Source organism: Stomoxys calcitrans, chromosome 4 (genome assembly GCF_963082655.1).
Source record: "Stomoxys calcitrans chromosome 4, idStoCalc2.1, whole genome shotgun sequence".
NCBI lineage: Eukaryota > Metazoa > Arthropoda > Insecta > Diptera > Muscidae > Stomoxys > Stomoxys calcitrans.
The window spans coordinates 155,058,533-155,085,540 of NC_081555.1; the positions used below are offsets into that span (position 1 = coordinate 155,058,533).

Consider the following 27,008-nt stretch of genomic DNA (forward strand, 5'->3'; position numbering starts at 1 on the left):
TCTCCCTTACTTTTTAATTATTTCGGGTGTATTTGGCCGGTAAAATTCAATAAGAGACTACACGTCCTACCTTTTTATGATTCGTGTTGGGAAATTTGGTCCAATTTCCTGTTTGTGATGCAACTGGTGGAACAGGACGGCACGGTCGGCTATTAGAAGACCGCTTCCCAAGATACTTCATTAATTCATTATCAGTACGGGAAGAAAAATACCAGCCTCCTGACGTCCAGGAGGCGTTGTGTCCTATATAAAAGAACATAACTGGTAAAAGCCCTTAGGCACAATCTATGGCACAATCATAACTTACTTCGTGTATTGGACAACAAAAAAAAAAAATATAAGAAACAGAAGCACGACCGTTTTTCCGCCACAATTAGAAGTTAAAATTTTATCAAAAATAACTAAAAACAAGAACAAGGTAATTTAACAATTTTCCCACTTGCTTATTCAAATAAATACACGGGCTTACTTCGCAATAACCACAAAAAAAAAACACAGAAAAATAATAAAATGTATATGCAATGACGCCAATAACTGAACCAAACTATTCGGGAAAATTCCCCGAATACCTCCTTTTATTACCTTGCTTTCACTCAAATTCCCCAACAAAACAGGCCTTTTACCTTCCAGTGGCCATCTTTAATTTCTCGTCTCTCATTTGTGCCACTCTACGCGTTTTTCCTTTTCGCAAAATCTCCGCTCAATTTCAAAACCGCAGATTTTGAATGAAAACTGCGTTATCTGGTAGTACGATGGCAACAACAATTTCGGCCAGTGTAATTCGGTGGGCAGTATTGGCAACGCGATCCGGCGATAGCTGTCAATCGACAAAACAGCTGTTCATTAGAAACCACATTCCCCACCGACAGCACGCAGCAAGAAACACCAGCAGAATTAAAAGGATAAAAGGAGTAAACCCACAAAAAAAATTAATAAAAATAAAATCCTCGAGGCACCCTGAACCGTGATAGTGAATCGGCAAGATGCAGTTGTGAGTTTCCAGGTGGTTTCTTCTCCCACGGGGAGAAACTATCCTAGAAACCCACAACTTGCATCCCCATACTCACTCCACGTTTTCTTCAGGCAGTGGGATTAAATCGCGAATCATTCCGTGGGCACCCTGAGTCGCATTAATGGAATGGCCAGATGTTGTCTTGGATCTCCCGACCTTTTCCTGCTCCGTGCAGCTGAAAATGTGGAAATACAAAACTTACATCCCCAAATCCCTTTGGCGGCTCAGGCATACGAATGCATAACAAAGAACAAAAAAAAATAACAACAGCCTGTGCATGGCAAACCATAGCACGATACAAGCCTGGTTGCCGTCCGCGTGTGCCCAGGAGATCTCTCCAGCTCCTCCAGCAAATCCAACAATAGGAGCTGGAGATAATTCGTGGTCCTGAGGCCGCCACGTAGGCGAAAAAGGCCTCATACCAGGGGAGACCTACGCCAAATTTTTCTTTGCCCTATTGTGAGACGAAAAATATTGTCCCGCAACAAAACACCTGGGCTTTCGAGGATCCGATGAAAGGGCTGGTGTGCGGGCCCTGAACTCATGACCAAATAATGTCCATGAACGTGGGGAACTCCCACAACCCTGATATTAAAAAGCCGGGCCTCACGATATCTATTAGGGAAGTACATCAGTCGGAGTCCACCTCATAAGGAATTTACTTTGTGTCCTTTCTATTTTCAGACGTGTAGTCCTCAAAACATCTATGACGAAGGCCATAAAGGCTCGAATAATTATCCCAATCAGGGTGAGTTCTCATATAAAAAAAAATAAGGAGAATTTGAAGCGGTCTAGAAACTGGCCGAACACCGTGATAAAAGATTTAGTAAATTATCACTAAATGACACATGTAAAGTTACAAAAAAGATGGGTATAATTACGGATCGGTCAATATAATTACCAAAAGTAAAATCACAAGATATGTATAATTATGCGGATGGTCAAACAAAAATCAGGTACTTCGGTATATATCACAGAAAGGAGTTATATTGCACTATAGTATAGAACGTGATTACATATTAGGACGAATACAAACCAACAAACATGAACTTAATCACTAATTTGCATTATCCTAATATTGCACTAATAATCACAGTTTTCTAAAATCTATATTGCACTATATCTGAATATCCTTGACGTGATATACACCTATAAACCTCCCGTGCAAGGTCTCCAGCTCGTACATGTTATTTCCCACGGGTCTCAATATCCGGCATTTCAAGAATTTCTTGCAAAGTTTCGCGTTTCGGTCTTTTGCAAAATCTGATAAAACGGTATTTCGTCTGTACACCTCTTGTCCCGGTAGAAACTTAATAGTACGTGCACGCCTATTATATCGGGTCGAACTTCGTTGATACGCCTCATGTATTCTCTGCTTGACTTTTTCCCGAATCAATTCGAGTTTCTCAGGTCTCTGCAACTGCTGGAGTTCATGGTCCGTCATGGAACCTAGCTTCCTAGCCAGCTGATAATCAAGGCCACTGGAATACATATGATATCCAAACAATGAAAAGAACGGAGTAGCTCCAGTGGAGGAATGAACGGATGTTCGTAGGGCGCATTCAATTTCGGATAAATACTGGTCCCAATCACGATGATCGCCCTCTAAGTAAGCCCTTATGGCCGCTATCACGGACTGGTTGACTCGCTCAGAGGCGTTTGATTGCGGAGAATAAACCGCGGTTCGCATATGTCGTATCTTATACCTCTCCATTAGATCCTGGAAACTTTTGGAAACAAACTGAGCTCCGTTATCGCTATGAATTAGTTCTGGAACTCCGAATTTATTAAATATCTCTTTTACCAAAAATTCGATAACATTATTAGCCGTGGCCTCTCGCATGGCCTTTAAGAAGGTAAATTTGGAAAAATGATCCATAACTATGAATATGTATGCGTTTCCTTTCTTCGAACGCGGATATTTTCCCAAAAAATCTATATATAATTTTTGAAATGGGCGATCCGTTACAGCCTCCTGCCCAATCTCTGGCCGCAGTATCTTATTGCACGGTTTACTCTCTCGACAAACTTGACAATTCGCCACATAATGTTTTATTTGTGTGGTCATTTTTGGCCAATAATAGAACCTCTTGACCCTTTCAATGGTCTTAGTGATACCGCCATGGGCACTAGTGGGTGAATCATGAGCTCTTTGTATAATTCCTCTCGTAACAGTCGACGGAACCCACAATTTCCACTTATTTTCATCCTCAAGCTCCTGGTCAAAACACGTCTTTTTGAAAATTAGACCATCACGAATTTTAAGGTCCGGCAACTTATCTCCGTTGTCAGTGACAGTTTTTATCAGGTCGAGGTATTCTTCGCTCCGGAATTCCTCCGATTCGACCTCCAGTAAATCATATTTGGACAACTCTTCAACCGTAACATCCTGAGGAGATCTGGACAACATGTCCGCAACCACGTTCTCGGCACCCTTTCGGTGTTCAATCTCAAAATCGTACGGCTGGAGCTGGAGTGACCAACGCGCAAGCCTGCCACTCAAATCCTTGAGGGTCATCAACCACTTCAGGCTAGCGTGGTCTGTTATGACGGTAAATGGCATCATTTCCACATATGGCCTAAATCTCTTGACAGCCATTACCGCCGCTAAACACTCCTTCTCCGTTACGCTGTAGTTGCGTTGACATGCATTCAGCTTTTGGGAGTAAAACGCTATGGGGTGTTCTTCGTTAGCTCCACTCAATTGAAAAAGAACAGCCCCAATACCGTATTCCGAGGCATCGCACTGAATATAAAACCTCTTTGAGAAGTCTGGGTGGCGTAGAACAGGAGCAGACGTCAATGCCCTTTTCAAATCCTCAAAGGCCTTAACTGCCAAATTGGTCAACTCGAATTTCCTTGACTTTCTCAGGGCCTCCGTTAACGGAGCCGATATAGTCGCGAAGTTCTTAATAAATCTCCTGTACCACCCAGCTGTTCCTAAAAAGCTTCTCACCTCCCTGGGGGTTTTTGGAATCCTTATCGTTCTTATGGCCGCCACCTTGTCGGGATCGGTTCTCAGAACACCATTACCGATGATGAAACCTAAATATTTCAATTCCTTAAAACAAAAACGAGATTTCTTCATGCCAATAGTCAAATTAGCCTCCTTAAGGCATCTGGCGACTTCCCTCAATAGACGTATGTGCTCGTCCAAATCGCTGGAGATAACCAATAAATCGTCTAAATAAATAAACACGTTCTCCTTTAGGCGTTGAGGTATGACTCGGTCCATAAGCCTGCACAGACGTTGGGCCGCATTACATAGCCCGAAGGGCATGACCCGAAATTGATAAAGGGGTCGTCCTGGCACCGTGAACGCTGTGTATTGCTTACTTTCCTCGTCCAGCTCGATCTGCCAGAAGGCATATTTTAAGTCAACGCTACTGATATATTGGGTCTCATCGATTCTGCTCAGGATGCCATCGATGTTCTGAAGTGGATATGCATCCTTCACTGTGAGCTTATTAAGTTTCCTGGCATCCAGGCAGAATCGATTTTTTCCTGGTTTTCGAACTATTGTAGTTCGGTTATTCCACGGACTGTTGCTCTCTTCGATGACGTTCAACCTAAGCATGGTATCAACCTCTTCGTATACCAAAGCCTGCACAGCTGGTGACATTGGATAATGTCTATCTTTAAATGGCTCAGCGCCTTCTATAAGCTTAATTGCATGTCTTTCCAGATTGGTGTGGCCCAGTCCTTTCTCCTCAAAAGTATTGAATTCCGATATAACTTCATCCAATTTCTGTTGTTGCCTTTCCTCAAGAACATGGGGGTTCAACTTGTATTCATCATCCCCATCTAGTAGATCTTTCTGGACCTTCTCAATATCGATCCCATCAACTTTTATTATATCCGGAGCCAATTGGTATATCTTCCAAAAATCAATTCCTAAGTATAGCTCTTGATCTAAATCGGGGCATAGATATAAATCTAAATTACGTTTCATACCCTTATATACTACATCTAAGGTTACTTTTCCCAAAATCCTATGTTCCCCACCCCCGGCGGTTCTAACATTTGAATATATTTCCTTAAAACTACAATTCAAATTCTCTATAAGCTCTCTACAACCATTACCGAGTACACTAACCGTGGCACCAGTATCTAATAGTCCTTTCATTGGTACTCCCTCCACCTCGACATCGGCATAAACCCTTGGATCTTTCCCTTGGACGAGCTTCCTAATGGAATCTAAAATAGCTTTAAATTTCTTCTTCTTCTCGTTGAATTTAATTCGGACCTTAGGTACGGGTTTTTCACCCATCTCGATACTGTCCTTTCCGAAAATCTTAGATCGCACTTTATCATAATTTTGCTGGCGGATACTCATTGGTAAATAATGTCTCATCCATGGTTCATATTCATTCTCTGATTTGTCTGGTTCTAAAGTAATTGAGTTCTGAGCTTCTTTTGCTCTTATTCCTCGAAAGTGGGGGAACTCGGTGGTGGACGTGGCCCCCCGACATTCTCCACGCCCTTGTTCAGGTTTCCCTGTAGACAAGTTGGACATCTTGGAGTAACCGTACCTGGCCTGCCGCACTTATAACAAAATAAAGCTCTTGTTGTGGAATCACAATCGCGAAAGGAATGCCCAGTCTTCTGGCAATTCCAACACTTAAGAGGTGCCCTTGCCTGACGATTGTACTGTATAGCCGATATTTCTTCATAATCTGGATTCTCATAATCACTTTCGGAAGGACATCCTACAAAAACCTCATTGATTTGCCTTATGGGACGGGATGGTGGAGGAATGTTTCGCATGTCGCGTCTTGGAAAATTTTTCTCTGCCTCGTTACATTCTATTCTCAATTGCTCCACTGATGAAACTTGTATTGGGTATATAATTCTGCCAATGCTCTCTTTTATATTCTTTTTCATGATTTTAATCATATCATACTCTGATATCGGTTGGACTAATTTGGCCCTAATCTGACCCATATTCTGGAAAAACATATCTATAGTCTCGTGCATCTGTTGTTTCCTTTGAGCTAATTCGGTCAAAATTTCAAAATTCGATCTCGAAGATTGATATTGATTCAATAGACAATGCTTCAACTGTGGCCAATCTCTATACTTGTTAGTCTTCTGTGATAACCAATACCAGGACTCTGCTGGCCCAGAAACTATAAGTGGAAAATCTCGAATGATCTCAGACCAAGGTATACCATATTGTTCCTGAAAATACTCCAGGCGGTAAACGAATTCCTCAACGCCCAGACCTTGTGAACTGGCATCAAACTTCAAGCCTAACTTATCGATCCGGACTTTCGAATTATCCCAATTACGATTCCCCAAAACCGATGTGCCTGGCCCTAAACCGTTGTTGTTTACTGTCGTCGAACTTGAACTGCCAGCCTGACCATTACAATTAGAACCTGATAAACCGGAATCGGATACTGAACGATCTCGCGTCTGATTGATGGTAAGTTCTTTCAATTGGTTGATAGTTTTCGATAATTCCTCAATTGCTTTTCTCATATCACCCATCTGGCCTTGAACTGTGTGAACATTATTCTCAAGGACTCTTTGCCGCCTCAGTACGTCTCCTGGAAACGTCGGAGTATTAATAGCGGAAGCTGTGCCTGCATCATCGTTTGCGGAGTTTATGGATCCTGACAAATCAGTAATTTGCCCATTCGGCTCACCGCCTTCTCCCGCCATATCGAGGTTGGTACGACCTTTTCTCACTCTCTTCCTCTCAACCGCAACTATAGAGTTATTCAAATCAAAACCTTCTGGTCTACTTCTTTTAATAGATTTCGATCGGGTCTCTATACTCATCACCCTTTACAGGAATGGAGATTTTTATGTACGCAGAATATCTTCGATGTTGGAGATATCAATAAATTTTAATAAGGTTTAACTTCAATTCATATGTAAAAAAAAAAAGGAGTTTTAACGTGAGTTTGTGGTGTGTACGGTTTTTATTGTATTCCAAATCCTTAACTCTCTTCAGAGCACCATGTGAATCTGTTTCAGTCAAATACTTTAAACTTACTATTTGCTTCTATTCGGGGCAATGATCATTCATTCTCAGATTACCTCACTCTAATACATCAGACCCCTAAACTATATCTAGAGCGGCTATTAGATGTACGTAATTCTGGTCCCCATACGATGTCAACGGAAACTACAATTCTCTACAATAAAAGTCTAGCTAGTGCTAATACCAAATTTCAATTTAAATTTGTATGCCACTGGCCTCCTTATTTTGAATTTATCATGTTCACCTTCTTCTCAAACTTCGTAGCATCGGATCTTCATACTACAGACTTCTGAATATCATCCAGAACGGTTATAAAGACTCCTAACTATTTCATTATCGAATTCAGATTCCATGTTTGTCTATTGCAAAATCTATTGGGCTATTTCCTGTGCTTCGATGACCTACACATCCTATTCAAGACAGCACAATAAATGCTGGATATCTTTCAAGTTGGGCGCCATATTGTTACGTGTTCCTCTATGCGGCCTAGAAATGACTTAGTGCCTCGACTAGCTCTCGCCGTTTTCTCATGGGCGGTCCCAACCCGTCATTTCGGCCCAAGGTACGCAGCAATCAATAAGAAGTCCTAACATAAAACGAACAAAAATCACAACAAACAGATTCACTTGAGTGGGAGGCAGATGTTGGCCCCCAGTCGCCCACCCCACCATGGCCATGAGGATTCCCCTCCTGTTATCATGGCCCCGAAAACCCGCTCACACCACACCACTTACCTCACGTTAAACCTCCTTTCGAAAAGACAATTACCACACCATCTTTGGTTTGCACAATAAACAATCAAAAATACATAATTTTATTAATAATAAAAGATTTGGTCTTTAAAAAAAAATCTAGCCTATTATATTTATGTAGTGTCAAAACAAATCTAATAAAACAAAAAAAGGAAAATTATCAAAACACAACAATTATTTAATATTAACAAAAATTGTCATACAATTAAACGAACGGTCCGCAAGACCTGTGTATAACCGAAATGATTTCACAATCGAACAAAAAAAATTAGGATATGCAAAGACTGTCTTAATAAAGGCTAGTTTTCCTCATAATAAAATACTACCAAAAAAAATATTATACCTAGACAAAACCCCTACCTAAATGAGCTCAAGTAGCCAAGGAAAAGGTCTAGTTATGATTCGGTCTAAGAATTATTGAATTTACTTTGCAACTCCTATCACAGCTTAGGAACAAAAAAAACTGTTAATGAGACCTACAAATTAACATATAAAAAGAAATAAAATATAATAAAAATAATATGAAATATAAAAAAAATATATGGAGGTCTTAAAAAAAAACAATAAAACTAAAATGTCAAATCAATATTTACAAAAAAATAATAAAAAATATAGATAATCCAAATGTTGAAAACGGCAGCAAAAATCATTTATGTCGCTTGGAAATACATATGATATTTCCGGTTCAGATTTCTTGTTTAGGGGTCATTAATATGCCCATATCGTATATCGTAAAAATGCACAAAATCGTATATCGCCCTGACACCTCTTTGGTTGTTTTATCCTCTCGATATGGTTAAATAAACATCCGGCATGGACGCCAGAGGGAGCCTAACCTCAACTGGGTGACACAAAAAGAGTCACCAATCCAAGACTGGAGGATTTGTCGTCTCTCCCTTACTTTTTAATTATTTCGGGTGTATTTGGCGGGTAAAATTCAATAAGAGACTACACGTCCTACCTTTTTATGATTCGTGTTGGGAAATTTGGTCCAATTTCCTGTTTGTGATGCAACTGGTGGAACAGGACGGCACGGTCGGCTATTAGAAGACCGCTTCCCAAGATACTTCATTAATTCATTATCAGTACGGGAAGAAAAATACCAGCCTCCTGACGTCCAGGAGGCGTTGTGTCCTATATAAAAGAACATAACTGGTAAAAGCCCTTAGGCACAATCTATGGCACAATCATAACTTACTTCGTGTATTGGACAACAAAAAAAAAAATATAAGAAACAGAAGCACGACCGTTTTTCCGCCACAATTAGAAGTTAAAATTTTATCAAAAATAACTAAAAACAAGAACAAGGTAATTTAACAATTTTCCCACTTGCTTATTCAAATAAATACACGGGCTTACTTCGCAATAACCACAAAAAAAAAACACAGAAAAATAATAAAATGTATATGCAATGACGCCAATAACTGAACCAAACTATTCGGGAAAATTCCCCGAATACCTCCTTTTATTACCTTGCTTTCACTCAAATTCCCCAACAAAACAGGCCTTTTACCTTCCAGTGGCCATCTTTAATTTCTCGTCTCTCATTTGTGCCACTCTACGCGTTTTTCCTTTTCGCAAAATCTCCGCTCAATTTCAAAACCGCAGATTTTGAATGAAAACTGCGTTATCTGGTAGTACGATGGCAACAACAATTTCGGCCAGTGTAATTCGGTGGGCAGTATTGGCAACGCGATCCGGCGATAGCTGTCAATCGACAAAACAGCTGTTCATTAGAAACCACATTCCCCACCGACAGCACGCAGCAAGAAACACCAGCAGAATTAAAAGGATAAAAGGAGTAAACCCACAAAAAAAATTAATAAAAATAAAATCCTCGAGGCACCCTGAACCGTGATAGTGAATCGGCAAGATGCAGTTGTGAGTTTCCAGGTGGTTTCTTCTCCCACGGGGAGAAACTATCCTAGAAACCCACAACTTGCATCCCCATACTCACTCCACGTTTTCTTCAGGCAGTGGGATTAAATCGCGAATCATTCCGTGGGCACCCTGAGTCGCATTAATGGAATGGCCAGATGTTGTCTTGGATCTCCCGACCTTTTCCTGCTCCGTGCAGCTGAAAATGTGGAAATACAAAACTTACATCCCCAAATCCCTTTGGCGGCTCAGGCATACGAATGCATAACAAAGAACAAAAAAAAATAACAACAGCCTGTGCATGGCAAACCATAGCACGATACAAGCCTGGTTGCCGTCCGCGTGTGCCCAGGAGATCTCTCCAGCTCCTCCAGCAAATCCAACAATAGGAGCTGGAGATAATTCGTGGTCCTGAGGCCGCCACGTAGGCGAAAAAGGCCTCATACCAGGGGAGACCTACGCCAAATTTTTCTTTGCCCTATTGTGAGACGAAAAATATTGTCCCGCAACAGAGTGCGCGAGAGCTAGCAAAATTTTTAGAGTTTGGCAATCGAGAGCTTGCAAATTTCTTCTGGAGGTTTTTTTTTCAGTAGAAATTTGAGCATTGTACAGCTGACTTAAAAAAAAAACAAGCTGTTTAATTCAAATAAATAGCAAAAGAGAGTTAAGGCTGTGTTTACTCTCCAGAAAATGTTTAGCTGGAAAAGTACAGGAACAGACCTTTAATTGGAAATTAAAGTAAGAACATCCCAGCTAACAATACGATCCGACTTTGTCTGACCTCATAATATATATAGCACTGTTGTTGGAAGTGATACCAAAACATCATGTACAAAATTACGGCCAAATCGGATAAAAATTGCGCCCTCTAAAGCTAAAAATGTCAAGACCCCAGATCGGTTTATAGGGCAGCTATATCAAAACATGGACCGATTTGACCCATTTACAATACACTAATAAAATCTATTCGTGCAAAATTTCAAGCGGCTAGCTTTACTCCTTCGAAAGTTAGCCTGCTTTCGACAGACAGATGGGCTGACGGAAGGACATGGCTAGTTCACCTTAAAATGACATGCCAATCAAGAATAAATATACTTGATAGGGTCTTAGACGCATATTTCGCGGTGTTACAAACAGAATGTCGAAATTAGTATATCCCCATCCTATGGTGGAGGGTATAAAAACATGTACAAAAATCGATATTTCTGTAAGAAATTTGCCCGATGGCAACTCAACTGAAGTTGAGTAATCGATCCATTAAGTGATAAAAAAATTCCTTTGTTGTTTTTTCTTATCATTTATTTATTATTTCTTGGTGTATCTTTCTTTAACTAATTTTCATTCACATATTTGTTTCTTTTTAAATTTTTATAAAATTATTTTTCTTGTATTTATAGTTCAAGATAGATTATGGAATATGCTATTTTCGAATACATTTCTGCAGCAGGGGCTGTATCTCTTAATGATGTATGATAAACAAACAAAAAAATCGTTATATCAATAAACATAAACTTTTGAAGGAAAAACTTTTTATAAGCAGCTGTTGTTTAAACCAACGATTTACACCAGCTAAATATTACTCATTTGTTTTTCCGTTTTTTTTTTCTTCTCCAATACAAAACACAAACTTAAGAATCTATGTTTTTAACATACAGACTCAAAAAAAAACAAAGACAACTCTATATATATAAAAAAATATGATGATTATAGGATAAAGCATTGGAATAGTTGTTTTGATAAAATAATAAATTTGCATTCCCAATCATCCTTGGATTTCATAATAATATTGATGATGAGAGATTTAAACGATAACTCATATGAGTGTGTGGGTGTGTGTGTGTGTGTGGATGTAATACATACATATACAATATTTCTATAAAAAAAAGTGTATCGAATCCATCGATTCTTGAGGGGGGAGAAAGAGAAAGTCTACTTTAAACAACTTCATATTTATCCGCATATAAAATATTTTCTGTTGAAAACTTCACTGGCGCCTCAGTGTCCACCAAAACCACATCTTTGGCTTTAATGGCTGCATAGGGAGTTTTAGAAACAAATGTGACCTGAAAAATAATCGTGATAAATTATTACATTTTTCTCCTCTTAAGATTTCCATTTAACTTACCTGTACTGGGAAGAAATCTCCGGGAATAGAAGAATTACAACTGAATTCCATCGATCCAGATTTGTTAGCAGCATCAATGATAGGAATATTCCACTGCAAAATGTGTTTACGGGCATCATAGTTATAGGTGCCATCATACTCGGCAACTTGTGGCTGAACACTCATGCTGGAATGGTAAAAAAACAAAAAAAATGTAAGCTAAGATTCAAATCAGTTTCGACGATTTTTTTTTTATAAAACCACTTTACCATGAAAATCAAAATTTGACGAAAATTTTCAGTAAAAATAAAATATTGACGAAATTTTCCATAAAAATCAAATTCCGACGAAATTTTTGGGTGAAAATCAAATTTTGACAAAATTTTCAGTGAAAATCAAATTCCGATGAAAGTTTATACGGAAATCAAATTTGACCGCTTGCCCTTTTTTTGGTCCTAAAATCTTATTTCGACCAATTTTTCTATGGAAATAAAATTTCGACGAAATTTTCAGTGAAAATCAAATTTGCACGAAATTTTCCATGGAAATCAAGTTTCAGCGAAATTTTCAGTGAAAATAAAATTTTGACGAAATTTTCATGGAAAATCAATTTTGACAAAATTTTCTACGAAAATCAAATTCCGACGAAGTTTTCTATGAAAATCCAATTCCGACAAAATTTCCAGTGAAAATCCAATTCGGACAAAATTTCCAGTGAAAATCAAATTTCGACAAAATTTTCTATAAAAATCAAATTCCGACGAAATTTTCAGTGAAAATCAAATTTCGACAACATTTTCTAGACAATCAATTTTCGACGAAACTTTCAGTGAAAATCAAATTTCAAAAAAATTTTCCATTAAAATCGAATTCCGACGAAATTTTCAGTGAAAATCAAATTTCAACGAAATTTTCAACGGAAATCAAATTTCGACAAAATTTTCTGCAAAAATCAAATTCTGACGAAATTTTCTATAAAAATCCAATTTCGACGAAATTTTCCATGGAAATCAATTTTCGTCGAAATTTTCAGTGAAAATAAAATTTTAACGAAATTTTCAGTGAAAATCAATTTCGACGTAATTTTCTATAAAAATCCAGTTTTGACGATATTTCCATGAAAATCAAATTTCGACAAAATTTTCTATGAATTTTCATTGAAAATCAAATTTCAATAAAATTTTATATGAAAATTAAATTTCGTCGAAATTTTCAGTAAAAATTAAATTTTGACAAAATTTTCCATAAAAATCTAATTCCGACGAAATTTTCAGTAAAAATCAAATTTCGACAAAATTTCTATGAAAATCAAATTTCGACGAAATTTTCCGTGAAAAATCAAAAATCGATAAAATTTTCTACAAAAATCAAATTTCGATGAAATTCAAATGTCGACGTAATTTTCTATGATATCATATTTTGACAATTTTTTTTCTAAGAAAATTATATTTTCACGATATTTTCCGTGAAAATCAAATATCGACGTAAATGATGCCATATTTTGACGATATTTTTTAAAACAATTATATTTTGACGAAAATTTGCGTAAAAATTGCGACGAAATTTCCAGTAAAAATCAAATTCCGACGAAATTTTCCGTGAAAATCAAATACGACGAAATTTTCCATGGAAATCGAATTTCGACGAAATTTCCAGTGAAAATCAAATTTTGAAAAAATTTTCCATGAAAATCAAATTCCGACGAAATTTTTAGTAAAAATCAAATTTCAATGAAATTTTTAATGGAAATCAAATTTTGACTAAATTTTCAGTGAAAATTAATTTCGACAAAATTTTCTACGAAAATCAAATTCCGACGAAATTTTCCATGGAAATCAAATTCCAACGAAATTTTCTATGAAAATCCAATTCCGACGAAATTTCCAGTGAAAATGAAATTTTGACAAAATTTTCTATGAATATCAAATTTTGACGAAATTTTCAGTGAAAATCAAATTTCGATAAAATTTTATATGAAAATCAAATTTCGACGAAATTTTCAGTAAAAATAAAATTATGAAATTTTCCATAAAAATCAAATTCCGACGAAAATTTCAGTAAAAATCAAATTTCGACAAAATTTTCTATGAAAATCAAATTTCGACGAAATTTTCCATGAAAATCAAAATTCGAAAAAATTTGCTACAAAAATCAAATTTCAATTAAATTCAAATGGCGACGTAATTTTCTATGATGTCATATCATGACAATTTTTTTTCTAAGAAAATTATATTTTCACGATATTTTCGGTGAAAATCAAATATCGACGTAAATTTCTATGATGACATATTTTGACGATATTTTTTAAAAAAATTATATTTCGACAAGATTTTGCGTGAATATGAAATTTCGATGAATTTTGCGTGAAAATCAAATTTTGACGAAATTTTGCGTGAAAATTAAAATTTCGAAGAAATTTATAAAATTTTTTTTTTACGAAACTTTGACCCGATTGAATCTACATCGGCCAGGGCCTGCCGCCTTAGTGCGCGTATTTTGTTGTAAGAGAGGGCCCTTCCCAGAGTACCTACTTCGTATACTCCCGGTCCGTGTCGCGATCAAAAAAAAGACTCCCGGGCCCTGGTTGTGTTGTTTTTCTAGACCCTATTTAGACATATCCATCCTTAATCCTAACTCAGTAGAAATTGAGGCAGCTGCATCTGCCGGAACATAGTTAAGCCAGAATTGTTTTGGGTTGCTAAATGAGATTAACCTCTTGAGGTGCTCTGGGTGGCGGTTTTTTCTAACAGCTTCCGCTGAAGTATTCTTGAAAGAGTTCTCTGTTGTAGCTTTGAACCTCTCGCTCCAGATGATATTGACCCAACCTGTCGTCTCTGGGCTGTGGATATTTAACCAAAAGAGATTTAATTGGATAGCAGCTGCGATAAAAGTCCAGTAGATGCTGCTTAGGCGACACGTACTTAATCTTTGTTCCTGATGGGTGTGGTCTAAACGAGAATTGGCACGGAAACCCGGCACGGAATGACTATGAGCAGCACATAGTTTGGAACTTTGAGCTCCGATTTGTATGGTGTTCATCGCCATCACGAGAAGCTCAGCTGAGAGCTACAGGCCGCGTCGAAACTTCCCGGGTAGTGAAATGCTTCGTATACGGAATAACTGCAACTGAAGTCGCGGAAATTGACAATATTGAGCGGAGTCTCAATGAGCAGGCCGGGGCGCCTGTGATATTCGATATGACATGGCGAGTTATTGGCGCCTTAAAGTGACTAATAATCCTATGAAACTTGAAAAGGATTGCTACTTCCATGTAACCACAACAACAACAACAAGAACTAAGCAGGCGGCTCTTCGCAGTTCGTGTGTGTGGTTGGTAGCTGGCTACCGGTCGGTGAATGGCTTGGAATGTAGTCTACAAGGCTTCTTTATCAGCGACCCAAGTGCTGCAGGCTAGTGACTTGAAGTCATTGTCCTACATCTAACGTCCTGCCAGATGTGACCCCAAATATCTTGGGATAGTTGGTAGTCGAAGTTATTGCATCATCGGCGCTTACATCCAATTTCCGCATACTTTTGCTTTCCATATTGTGAACAAAGTTACTGAAACTTGGGGGGCTGACATCTTTAAAATTATTTTTCGTCGCTTATTTTGCTGCAATAAATTTGGAGTAACATTGTTTGTTACTTTGTAGTCTCTTTGTATTTGGCCGATTAAATTTTTTTCATATTATTTTTTTTAGTCCAAGAGTATATCTACTTACGGCAATGGTATAGCAATAGAAACATCTTGTAATTCCAAATGTTGAGCCTCCAATTCATATTCAATGTTAACATCGCAGCCACCTTCACCATTCTCTGAAGGCCAACAGTTTACTAAAGTAAAAAAAGGAGTTATTATATTACGTCGCACAATAACATCCTTTACATAAAACCCCACTCACTTGTCAATGGTATAGCAGATTCATCCTGTGTTACAAAACGCCACTTTAGCACACCAACATCTGTATTCAGAGGGAAAGGTTTGGCAGGATTCTTTAAGCCAATAATCGAACGTGTTTTGAATAATTCCTTATCGACATTTGGATGTGTTTGCAATTGAATGCCATGCGCATCGTTGTTCTCCAAAGCCACTTTAATACGTCCCATGTTCTCTTCGGAAATGCGCAAAGTCAAGAGGCCGGATAACTCGAATTGTTGTAGACCACCATCACGGCCAATGCGCACCACAAGTTTATCTTCCATCTTCAAATGAATACTATCCATGGGAACATCGGAAATGATTTTTGCCTTGGCAGCAGTAACAGCAGAGTTATTGCCTGCAGAGGCCGGGGTCAATTTAGCAATCTTTTCACCCTCACTATTAAGTTGGTCCACAAAGCTGTCGACATCTTTTGTTTTGCCACCCAATTTCAAGGCATTGCGAGAAACTGGTTTTCTAGAAGAAAAATAAAATAAAAGATATGTTTAATTTCTAGCCACCTGTAGGACAAATATCACTTACTGTGGCTTGGGAGCTATTGGCTTATCCATTTCAATTGAGGGTCCTCCACTTATGCCACCCATGCCCATGTTGGTTGTATTTGCCCCAAAACCATCCGAACTAAAGCCGCCACTAGAGCGACTTCCCATGCCACCGCTCATGGGACCGCCACGTTTGGCTGTCTCCATGCGTTGTCTCTGCAACTCCTTAGCCTTCTCACGCATTTTCTGCCTGGCCTCTCGTTCTTGTGTCTGCCTTACAGCCTGATACAGTTTCTCCTCATGCGAATCCATCTCCACGAATGTCTTGATTTGGGCCAAATTAACACTTTCTCTATAGCCCAAGGCCACGATTTCATCGAAAGCAAAAATCAAATTAAAAGCATTTTCCAAAATTTCCTTCTCCTCCAGAGTATGACAGTATTCAGGTATGACTTTAGAAAACAAACGCAAAGTCTCTAAATCCTCCAAAATATTACTGGCTTTGGTGGTGATTAGAAGCATATATAACTTCTCCATTGGCTGATAGACATAACGTACCGAATCGGTTTCCACGTATGTATGCTGTTTGCCCGCTGTCATTAGCTTGGGGAATGCTGCCAAAAGACCCTCAATGCGTGCCTTAGTCATCTCCACAAATTGTCGTGAAATAATCACTGAAAGATAGAAAATTGAAATAAACCAAGTTTCTCATTTGAAAGTCTAGCTAGTAGTCAATGGACCATCACAAACAACATACCTTTGCCATTCTTGGTACACACCGCTGCCGCTATAAGAACCTGTCACACCAATCAAGATGGGTTGCAAAACGACCACATAAATTTCCTGTTTTTCCTCAAACATTATAGTGTTTTAGTACTTACCATTTTGTATTGAGTTGAAGTGTGCCTGATTAATTGATAATTTCAAGTATTATTACAAATTAATACACTTTTCAGCCTGAAAACTAAAAGAATTTCAGTTTTTGGAGATAGCCTAGCTGACGTGTTCGATTAATTTAATGAAAATATGTCAAAATTGTGAATTACTATGCAAAAGTTTGGCAACACTTTAAAAATGTCAAAAGTCAAATGTTGCCAGATTCCCGAGCTTTGTTTAAGGCCGCTTCAGACGTTATGAAATAACAGTAATTTTTTGAAATTGATAAAATATTGCATAACAATGCTTCTATGCGTGGCTAACCAGTTAAAGGTGGTCTCATTTGTACAACAATCATAAATCATATGATGCAATCCGCCATCTTGCCATCAAGCTGATCGACGTTTTGCCAACACACACAAAGAAATTTGTGTGCGTACCTGAACAGAGAATACGCGAGAAAGAATATGACAACAAAGAGTATGCAAACAAAAATCTCACATCTTAATACCGTCAAACCACCGGCCGGCTGCTAACAGCTGTTCGCATGAGACCACCTTTTTAAATCCGCCTTGGTTTCTATGCATAATTATGCGCAATCAAGTATGTTTGTTTGTGCAGATAAACAGGTGACGTGTGGTACCTGGTTACAAGAGGGATAAACATCCCAATTTGCAAGCGGGTGTCACAATGTTGGAATTTTGGAAGACAATTTATCGAGGCGATCGATCCTATAGACCGGAAATAACTTGCTCAGCTGTGGAACTTGACGAGGATTGCAACCTCCACAACAACAATTTGTCGATCACCCATTGAGTGGCAAGGCGTACAAAACATTCTGCGGTAGGCGAGAAAGCTTCCAATCGATTCAAAACCATAACTTTTCGGAGCAAAAGATGTAGTCGAAGTCCTAAGTCTAAGACCTCAAAGGCTATGGGCTTTAAGTCATTATCAATGCAAATGCTGATGTGCTATTGCTGGAAGATGCATAGCAATACAATAACACGTCCATCACCGCACATATCCGCCACGACTTGAACCGACCAGATTAACCTCTACCTCTCTAAGCTCTCTCATGGTTCTATTGGCGTGAAGATTATATCATACGGGATTGCTCCGTCCTAGGGAAGCGAAATAACATCATCTAACAACAAAATAACATATTCAAAACATGGCGGAATTTTTCAGATGTCGCAACTTGAAAATCTCTTCCAAGGAATAGTCAGCCACGCGAAGCACCACCTGGAAGAAAGTAATTTCAAAAGAGCTTATGGTGGATAACAAATTCCAACAGTACATCACACAAAAATTCTGATAACAGACCACAGTAAGACTTTTTAAACAACCAGTAACCAGTCAATTGTCTTACTAGTAACCTGTCAATTGTCTTATATACAGGGTTCGTTTGTCAGCACTACAAGACTTAAGTACCTCGCTTCTACTTCTTAATTTGGACAGACAATCTGTAAAAAGTCGTACCAAGTATTTTTGGACAGTTGGCTGCCGCAATAGTTACGCCATCGCATTCAACTGCCGAAATAATTAAAGGTGGTCTCATTTGTACAACAACCACAAATCATATGGTGCAATCCGACATGTTGTCATCAAGCTGAATGACATTTTGCCAACACATTCAAAGAAATTTGTGAGCATGTGTGTATATGTGTGCGTAAGTGAGCAGAGAATATGCGAGAAAGAAGATAGCAACATAAGAATGCAAACAAAAATCTGAAAAATCTTAATACCGTCAAACCTGGCCAGCTGTTCGCGTGAGACCATCTTATTTAATCCACCCTGGTGATCAGCCCACATAAATTTTTTGAATTTTCGTCATTAAACTTTTCATTGTTTACGTTTTTCTTATTTGCTTGCAATGATTGCACCGTATGATTTGTGGTTGATGTACAAACGAGACCACCTTCAATTGTTTCGCCATGGCTGATCGCTTGGCTTAACCTTGTTAAGTGAATCCTGTGTAGTAGAAAGATATCACAGTCTCGTTTTTGAATCCTATGGCAGCCAGATTGACCCAATGAGTCTTTCATCGGCAAGGTCTTACGTTTCAGTGTACAACACACTGTTACCAAAACAACAGCAACAATTTCTTTCTAAAAGCTTGTACTGCTTTTGCCAAATGTTTTCGCATTGATTTTCTCATTTTTTACAATGCATATACTAGATCTTCTTTCTAGGCTTTATCTTGACATGTGAACAGCCTTCACAACTAGTCAAATCAATTTGGGAGCTCTAAACTTTGCACTTGCAAAAATACAACCCTTGTGTGCCTGTGTGTGTGCTTTATGTTTGCATTTACAACAACACTTTGACAGTTGATTTTTAATTTGGCGCAACACAGAAATAAAATCTGTCAGCAGGAAAAGCGCGGATATCGTGCAAAAGGAAAAACTATAATAATTATAAAGAAAATAAATCAAGCATAGTGTAATAGTAGTTGTAATTAGAACGCATAATATAATAGTTTTTCTGGAAAGTTTCGGTATCTTCCATAGCTAATCTAAATGAGTTTGGACGATACTATAAATGCCTATTTTGTTTCAACCATCAATGCTGCAGCAAACGACAGCGATGAAAAAGTTATCAAAGACTTCAAGAAGTCCTTGATTTATTTGCAAAATCACATTCCAGAAGAGAATATACGCCAGATAAAAGCCAGCGAAGGATTTCCATTGATAGCTTCTGGCAGGCTAACCAAAAAAGATGTTTTCATTTTTGATCGTTTCGAAGGTGACTTCTTTCAACAATTACAACAGACCAAATCATTGATCATAGGACCACCATGCCTTACACAATGTTTGCTGAATGCCCAACAAATACCGTTGGGCACCAGCCCGGTGTTTACGTGTGCCATGCGAGATTTACAAATCTCAGCGACTGGCATAACGCCCCAAGAGAAGGAGAAACTCAAGAACCTCATCCAATGGATGGGAGGTCATTATTTTCAAAATTTTGGACGTTCTATAACACATCTCATTTCGAATACCATTAAGTCTACGAAATATGAACACGCCACATTGAATGGCATACCGGTGATGCATGTGGATTGGGTTCAACGTGTTTGGGAGCGTAGTTGTGCCGCACAGGTTTCGGCTACAGATGAAGAATTCGACAAGTACAAACTGCCCATATTCTTTGGAACAAACATAACATGTACTGGTTTGGAGACAGATAAGAAGAATGAGGTAAGTGAAGGAATTTAAGTTGGTATGTCAAGTCAATTTCAGCCTCATCATAACTCTGTTTTCCTATTTGGGTTGGATTTGGACACTAAGGGGTCCTACGTTGGATTTATATTGCGGCCTGGCGTGTCTGACTATAGAGATCTTTCGCTTAAGAGTGTTTATTGAGGTCTGACAAGCCACCATCCTTCTTGCTATGTCACACAAACTGTGTGTTTTCCTCTCTTTCCATACCAGACTATTCCAATCATTATCCGATGATATCTGCGAGAAACAGGCAATTTCTTTTCAATAATTAAATCTTTCTGATTAACATAATTCTCAAGGTCATTAGCCCTACTCCGCTTTGGGGGAAAAAACAACTAAAGTATTATCCATTTATATTTTGTCAATGTTATTTCGCCCTTTTTAATGTTTTGCTTTTTTTTTTATTTTTAATTTCCAGGTTATGCGATTGGTCAACGAAAACGGGGGAACTTATCATCGCGCCTTCAGATCTCAACTGGTCGATATTGTCATTACCGAAAAGAACAAAACAAATTCCGATAAATATGCTGCGGCGGTTCGTTACAAAAAGGATATCCTACTACCCGAATGGATTATGGATAGTGTACAAAAGGGTTTTGCATTGCCCACCAAAGCCTATCAAGTCAAGTCCCTAAAGGTCTCGACACCCACAAAAAGTGATCAAAGTTTGGCGGATTTTACAGTGGCAGACCATACGGATATATCGCGTATTAGTGTAGCTGGCAGTTCAAGAAGGGCAAATAGCGATATGACCACAGTGAATGATACCATATGTTCAAATCTTAATGAGTCACAAAGTGCTCCCACATTTGTAGCTCCAATTAACCCTCCCTCCAAGGACTTGAAAAAAGATCTCTTGAAAAAGGCCGGATCCGGTAGTCACTATCGTTTGGTCTATGAAGAGATTTGTCCCAAACAAGCCAAGAAGGCGGGAAATTTTTTGGATGGTTGTTGTATTTATCTGAGCGGTTTTCGTACAGAAGAGAAAGAAAAATTGAACAGAATTCTAAATGTGGGAGGTGCAACGCGTTATGATGTGGTTAATGAGAAAATTACTCATATCATAGTCGGTCAATTGGATGATAATGAATTTAAGTCTTGGAAGAAGGAAAACTTTTTGACAGGTAATAAAACATTTGGAAAGTATGATGAATATCTACAAGTTTTTTTTTTTAATTTTAGCGGCTCATATAGTACGTTTGGATTGGCTGTTGGAAAGTATAAAAATTAAACAAACCGCCAATGAGGCTGTTTATCGTGTTTCTCTGCCCACTTCAAGGGAACCTGATGCCCCCTCCCCCTCTTCAAAAAAGACTTTACGTTCAATGAATCATAGTTTCAAACAACCTGAGAAACCCATTAAGAAGAAACTATTTTCAAAGGATGCTGAAACCGATGGCGAAAATGAAAATAACAAAACGCCTCCTGCCCCAACTTCTTCGGAGCAACAGCCTTTGGAAGCCGAGGAACATGATCTTATCTCTCAATATTCCCAAGAAAATGTGCCTCAAGCACCAGTACCGTTGCCACAAAACACCAGCATACCTCATGATGTTACAATGGCTCATCCCATGGCTTCCTCAACACAATGTGTGCCCAATAATGAACCAGCCAAAACGACCAATGCGGTTCAACTGCAAGCACAGCCGTCGGATCTTACCAATGCCTCTGGCATTACCATTGATTATGAAAATTTAGATTTCTTCCAGGGCATGTCTCTGTACATAGACAAACAACATTTCCCTGAAGAGTTTTACACACAAATGATCAGTGAATGTGAAGCAGCCCAGGGTAATATTGTTCCCGCTACATTTCGTGATCCGGTGGATTATGCCATTGTGTCATTTGAGAGTACTTTGGATGCAAGTAATTTGCCTGTCAAAGCAAGGCATATTATAACGGAATTATATGTGGTAAGTTTTGCGCAGAAGGTTGGCATGTTCGCCTATGACGCTGGATGCCAGGGTTCGAACCCTGGCGAGAACATCAGATTTTTAGCTGTACCTCTTTATTTGTGAGGTACTTTGGCATTCGCGATTTTCGCGAATTTTGAAGAATTGGCAAACAAATCGAGTGAAAGAAATTCTTGTTTTTTAATTATCTGCAGAGTTATATAAGAACAAACAATTTCTATAGAAAATCATTTTCCTTTTTTTCTTCCAGGAAAGCTGTATGAAAGTCAATAAACTGGTACCCATAGAATACTACCACAAACATATACCACATACAGCAAATTCCCAACCCTTAGAAGGCATGACAATTGTAATTTCTGTCTATGCCTTGCTAGAAAGAGACTTTATTGATTCCATAGCTCAGTTACTGGGAGCCAAAGTGAATAAAACATTTGTTAAAAAGGAGAGACCACTTCTCATATGTCCTTCACCCGAAGGCTCTAAATATGAAGGAGCTCTTAAATGGCGTTATCCTGTGGTAACCTCTGAATGGCTATTAAGGTGTGCCGAAGAAGGTAAGAAGGTACCATATGCTGCATATTTGGTGGGCGAGAGTCCCGATGATTTTCCACCATCACCGACTTTACGTGAACGCAATACAAGTACGGCCAGAAAGGCTGCGGAAAAAAGTACTACAAGCATCCCCCATAATCAGCAAACACCACAACGCATGGATTTCGTTGGGGTGGAGAATAATGAAGGAAGTGCCACACCTACTGAAGCGGATAATCAAGTGGCAGCACCCGACACCTTTACGCCATTGCGTAATAAACGAGTCTCCGAATTGGCTGGTCCCGGTAGAGTTACTCGACAATCGTTATCCAACACCAGCGGCTCTGGTTCCGATTCTCCTCATACACCCACCAATAATTATGCTAAGGCTTCGTATAATTTTGATTTTATGGAAAATATACTGGCAGAAATCGAAAATGAAGAGGAACGCGAATGCCTGAGGGAGGTCATCAATGAAATGAAGAATAACCAAACACCAGAGTTGGAGAGATTTCGGCGTCAGGCTTGCACTCCCGTCAATCGTAAAATACCTACACCCAAAGGTATTCCCGATTTTTGTACAACACCGGAATTCGAAAAGCGTATGGCTGATGAGTTTGAAAAACGTTGGCGTTTACCCACCAAGAAAATGAAGCCCGATACCCCAATTGATGAGATACGCAGAAGAGTTATTAGAGCCACCTGCAAAGCCATGGGTATAGAGTACAGCGATGAGGATGAGGAGAAGGCAGGAACATCTTCGAATAAGAGAAAATCAGCGGTAACCAAGAAAATTTTGGACACAACACCCTTGAATAATAAGAGTTCACGCAGTTCCTCAGTTATGGCTCCCAGGGCTATATTCAATCCAGATGCTGCGGAAGAACAGAACACTAGCAATACTTTTCAGATGCCCACAAATGAAACAAGAAAGTCTGATACCTTTATACCTGGCACACAGAGTCCGAATATGTCTTCGCATCGGCGTAGTATGTCTCAAGCATCGCCCAGTGGTTTGGGTCAAAGAGCCTCCTTGGGTGGAAAATCAACCATAAACTTTGACAAGATAAGTTTTGAGGAGACTAATGTGGATGAAAATGCTGGTGGTGGTACTATTATAAAGCCAAATTCTGCTACCACTTCACGAACAAGCCTGCCCACGGGCGCTTCACCAGAAATCAAACAAATTACGGAATATCTGCGTAATTGTGATTCCAGGCGGCAAAGTTTGAAACGTACTCGGCTAAGTAGTGATCAACAACAATCCTCGGTACAAGCTATGGAAACTGAGGCCCACTATGTGCAACCCTTTGAATCGGAACAGCTACACACAGAGGATATGGTGGGTTGGCGAGATCCCACGGAGTTTCATGCACAGCGCCGTGCTAGGCAAGTGGCACCTTCAATGCAATACCCAGGCACTCCACGCTTTAGTATCTCTTGTTCCGATGAAGAGACCAGAGATGAGATTATAGGAAAAATTTTGCAATTAGGAGGAGAGGTACCGTACATTCTTTTCCAATTTGAAAACAGATTGTGATTTTTTTCTTATTGTCTTTTGTTTAGGTTTGTGAAAATCTAGTGAATTTTGATCCCGAGTGCACCCATTTTGTTTGCGAAAAACCCAATCGTGGTGAGAAAATGTTGGGCTGCGTTTCTTCGGGCAAATGGGTGCTGAGCTTAAAATACATAGAGGAGTGTTTTGCTAAGGATGTCTTCATCGATGAAGAACTCTATGAATGGGGTAACTGCAAAGCCCACAATTTGCCTCAGCTGACGGCAGACGAACAGGTCATTGCTGCGGCCGCACATCGTTGGCGCAAAGAATTGTCCGGCTCCATATTGGGGGCCTTTACCGGTATACGAGCCATTCTGCACATAACAAATCGCACTGTGGATGCTCTCAAGAACGTCATCAAAGCGGGTAAAGGTGAAATTGTCGAGGCCACAACCCCCTACAGCTCTTGTTCAACGCTGGCATCCACAGCCACCCATTGTTTTGTGGATGTCAAGAAATGTCCCTTGGATGCTGATGACTATGAATTTCTTAAAAACCATGATATATTTGTTTTAACCCAAATGTACATCAATGCATATCTCATGAATGGCGCTGATGTGGATAGAGCCAAATATGAAGTTCGTATGTAAGGAAGAGGTTTTTGGAGTCACGGGACTTTTACCATTTTGGATTAGTTGAGGTGTTCTTATTTTTTGTACTGATTCCTATTTTAACAAAATTTAATTTATTTTTGGTTCTCAAAAGTGTTCGTTTCGAACATTTTATAAAAAAATTTGTTTCATATTTTGTATCTTTTCCCGATATTATGGTTAATAATAATAATATTTAATGTTTTCAATACAACGTTCAAAAACAAGTTGGTTTTTATTAAGAAAAAAATTTGTCAACATTTTATTTCTATAGAAAAAAATTTGTCAAAATTTTATTTCTATAGAAAAAAATTTGTCAAAATTTTATTTCTATAGAAAAAAATTTGTCAAAATTTTATTTCTATAGAAAAAAATTTGTCAAAATTTTATTTCTATAGAAAAAAATTTTTCAAAATTTTATTTCTATAGAAAAAAATTTTTCAAAATTTTATTTCTATAGAAAAAAATTTGTCAAAATTTTATTTCTATAGAAAAAAATTTTTCAAAATTTTATTTCTATAGAAAAAAATTTGTCAAAATTTTATTTCTATAGAAAAAAATTTGTCAAAATTTTATTTCTATAGAAAAAAATTTGTCAAAATTTTATTTCTATAGAAAAAAATTTGTCAAAATTTTATTTCTATAGAAAAAAATTTGTCAAAATTTTATTTCTATAGAAAAAAATTTGTCAAAATTTTATTTCTATAGAAAAAAATTTGTCAAAATTTTATTTCTATAGAAAAAAATTTGTCAAAATTTTATTTCTATAGAAAAAAATTTGTCAAAATTTTATTTCTATAGAAAAAAATTTGTCAAAATTTTATTTCTATAGAAAAAAATTTGTCAAAATTTTATTTCTATAGAAAAAAATTTGTCAAAATTTTATTTCTATAGAAAAAAATTTGTCAAAATTTTATTTCTATAGAAAAAAATTTGTCAAAATTTTATTTCTATAGAAAAAAATTTGTCAAAATTTTATTTCTATAGAAAAAAATTTGTCAAAATTTTATTTCTATAGAAAAAAATTTGTCAAAATTTTATTTCTATAGAAAAAAATTTGTCAAAATTTTATTTCTATAGAAAAAAATTTGTCAAAATTTTATTCTATAGAAAAAAATTTGTCAAAATTTTATTCTATAGAAAAAAATTTGTCAAAATTTTATTTCTATAGAAAAAAATTTGTCAAAATTTTATTTCTATAGAAAAAAATTTGTCAAAATTTTATTTCTATAGAAAAAAATTTGCAAAATTTTATTTCTATAGAAAAAAAATTGTCAAAATTTTATTTCTATAGAAAAAAATTTGTCAAAATTTTATTCTATAGAAAAAAATTTGTCAAAATTTTATTTCTATAGAAAAAAATTTGTCAAAATTTTATTTCTATAGAAAAAAATTTGTCAAAATTTTATTTCTATAGAAAAAAATTTGTCAAAATTTTATTTCTATAGAAAAAAATTTGTCAAAATTTTATTTCTATAGAAAAAAATTTGTCAAAATTTTATTTCTATAGAAAAAAATTTGTCAAAATTTTATTTCTATAGAAAAAAATTTGTCAAAATTTTATTTCTATAGAAAAAAATTTGTCAAAATTTTATTTCTATAGAAAAAAATTTGTCAAAATTTTATTTCTATACATCAACAGAGAATCATGTGGTTGCTTTCTCTCGGTCCTAAGCATGCGTTCCCACACACCAGACACCAACTTTCCATTACTACAAGTAATAGCGGAGGGTGAGGAGTATGTACAGACGGTTGAGAGCAAGAGATCAAGAGATGGCAAGAACGAATTTCTTCTATAGAAAAAAAACCTTCAAAATTTTATTTATTTTTTATAATATTAGTTAATATTTCATTATTTTCATATCTTCAGTAATTTTGGTCAAAATCAAGTGAACTCAATTTCTTGGCTCGTGCCCGATGTTATCGCTAACAATTCTCAAGTACTCTCCTTTTAATTCATTAGGGATTGTCTATTGTCTGCTAATCATCCAATTCAGTGTACATATCTATGGTGGACAAATAAAAATATTTTAATTAAAATTAATCTCTTTGCGTGACAAGAGACTTGTCTGCTGGCATCGTTATTTGTGGGCTCCGTAATCGACTACTCCTTCTCTATCACCCATTGTCGTGAGAAATACAATTAACTTAAGGTT

General features: G+C 37.4%; 2 protein-coding genes across 2 annotated transcripts; one reads left to right on the plus strand and one right to left on the minus strand.

The window, feature by feature from the left end:
* Positions 1–10,911: 10,911 nt before the first annotated feature.
* Positions 10,912–17,182, minus strand: LOC106085118 (coatomer subunit delta). Its single transcript, XM_013249165.2, has 7 exons — positions 17,042–17,182; positions 16,918–16,957; positions 16,201–16,834; positions 15,641–16,134; positions 15,461–15,572; positions 11,760–11,925; positions 10,912–11,697 (listed from the first exon to the last, which is right to left on the minus strand). The coding sequence occupies exons 1-7, from the start codon at positions 17,042–17,044 to the stop codon at positions 11,569–11,571; spliced, it is 1,578 nt and encodes a 525-aa protein (XP_013104619.2). The 5' UTR covers positions 17,045–17,182; the 3' UTR covers positions 10,912–11,568.
* A 2,162-nt stretch (positions 17,183–19,344) lies between these two features.
* LOC106085111 (DNA topoisomerase 2-binding protein 1) lies at positions 19,345–25,070 on the plus strand. The gene is made up of 5 exons (XM_013249155.2): positions 19,345–20,236; positions 20,679–21,384; positions 21,443–22,173; positions 22,424–24,205; positions 24,271–25,070. Exons 1-5 carry the CDS (start codon positions 19,556–19,558, stop codon positions 24,850–24,852), a joined length of 4,482 nt encoding a protein of 1,493 aa, XP_013104609.2. The 5' UTR covers positions 19,345–19,555; the 3' UTR covers positions 24,853–25,070.
* The last annotated feature ends 1,938 nt before the right edge of the window (positions 25,071–27,008 follow it).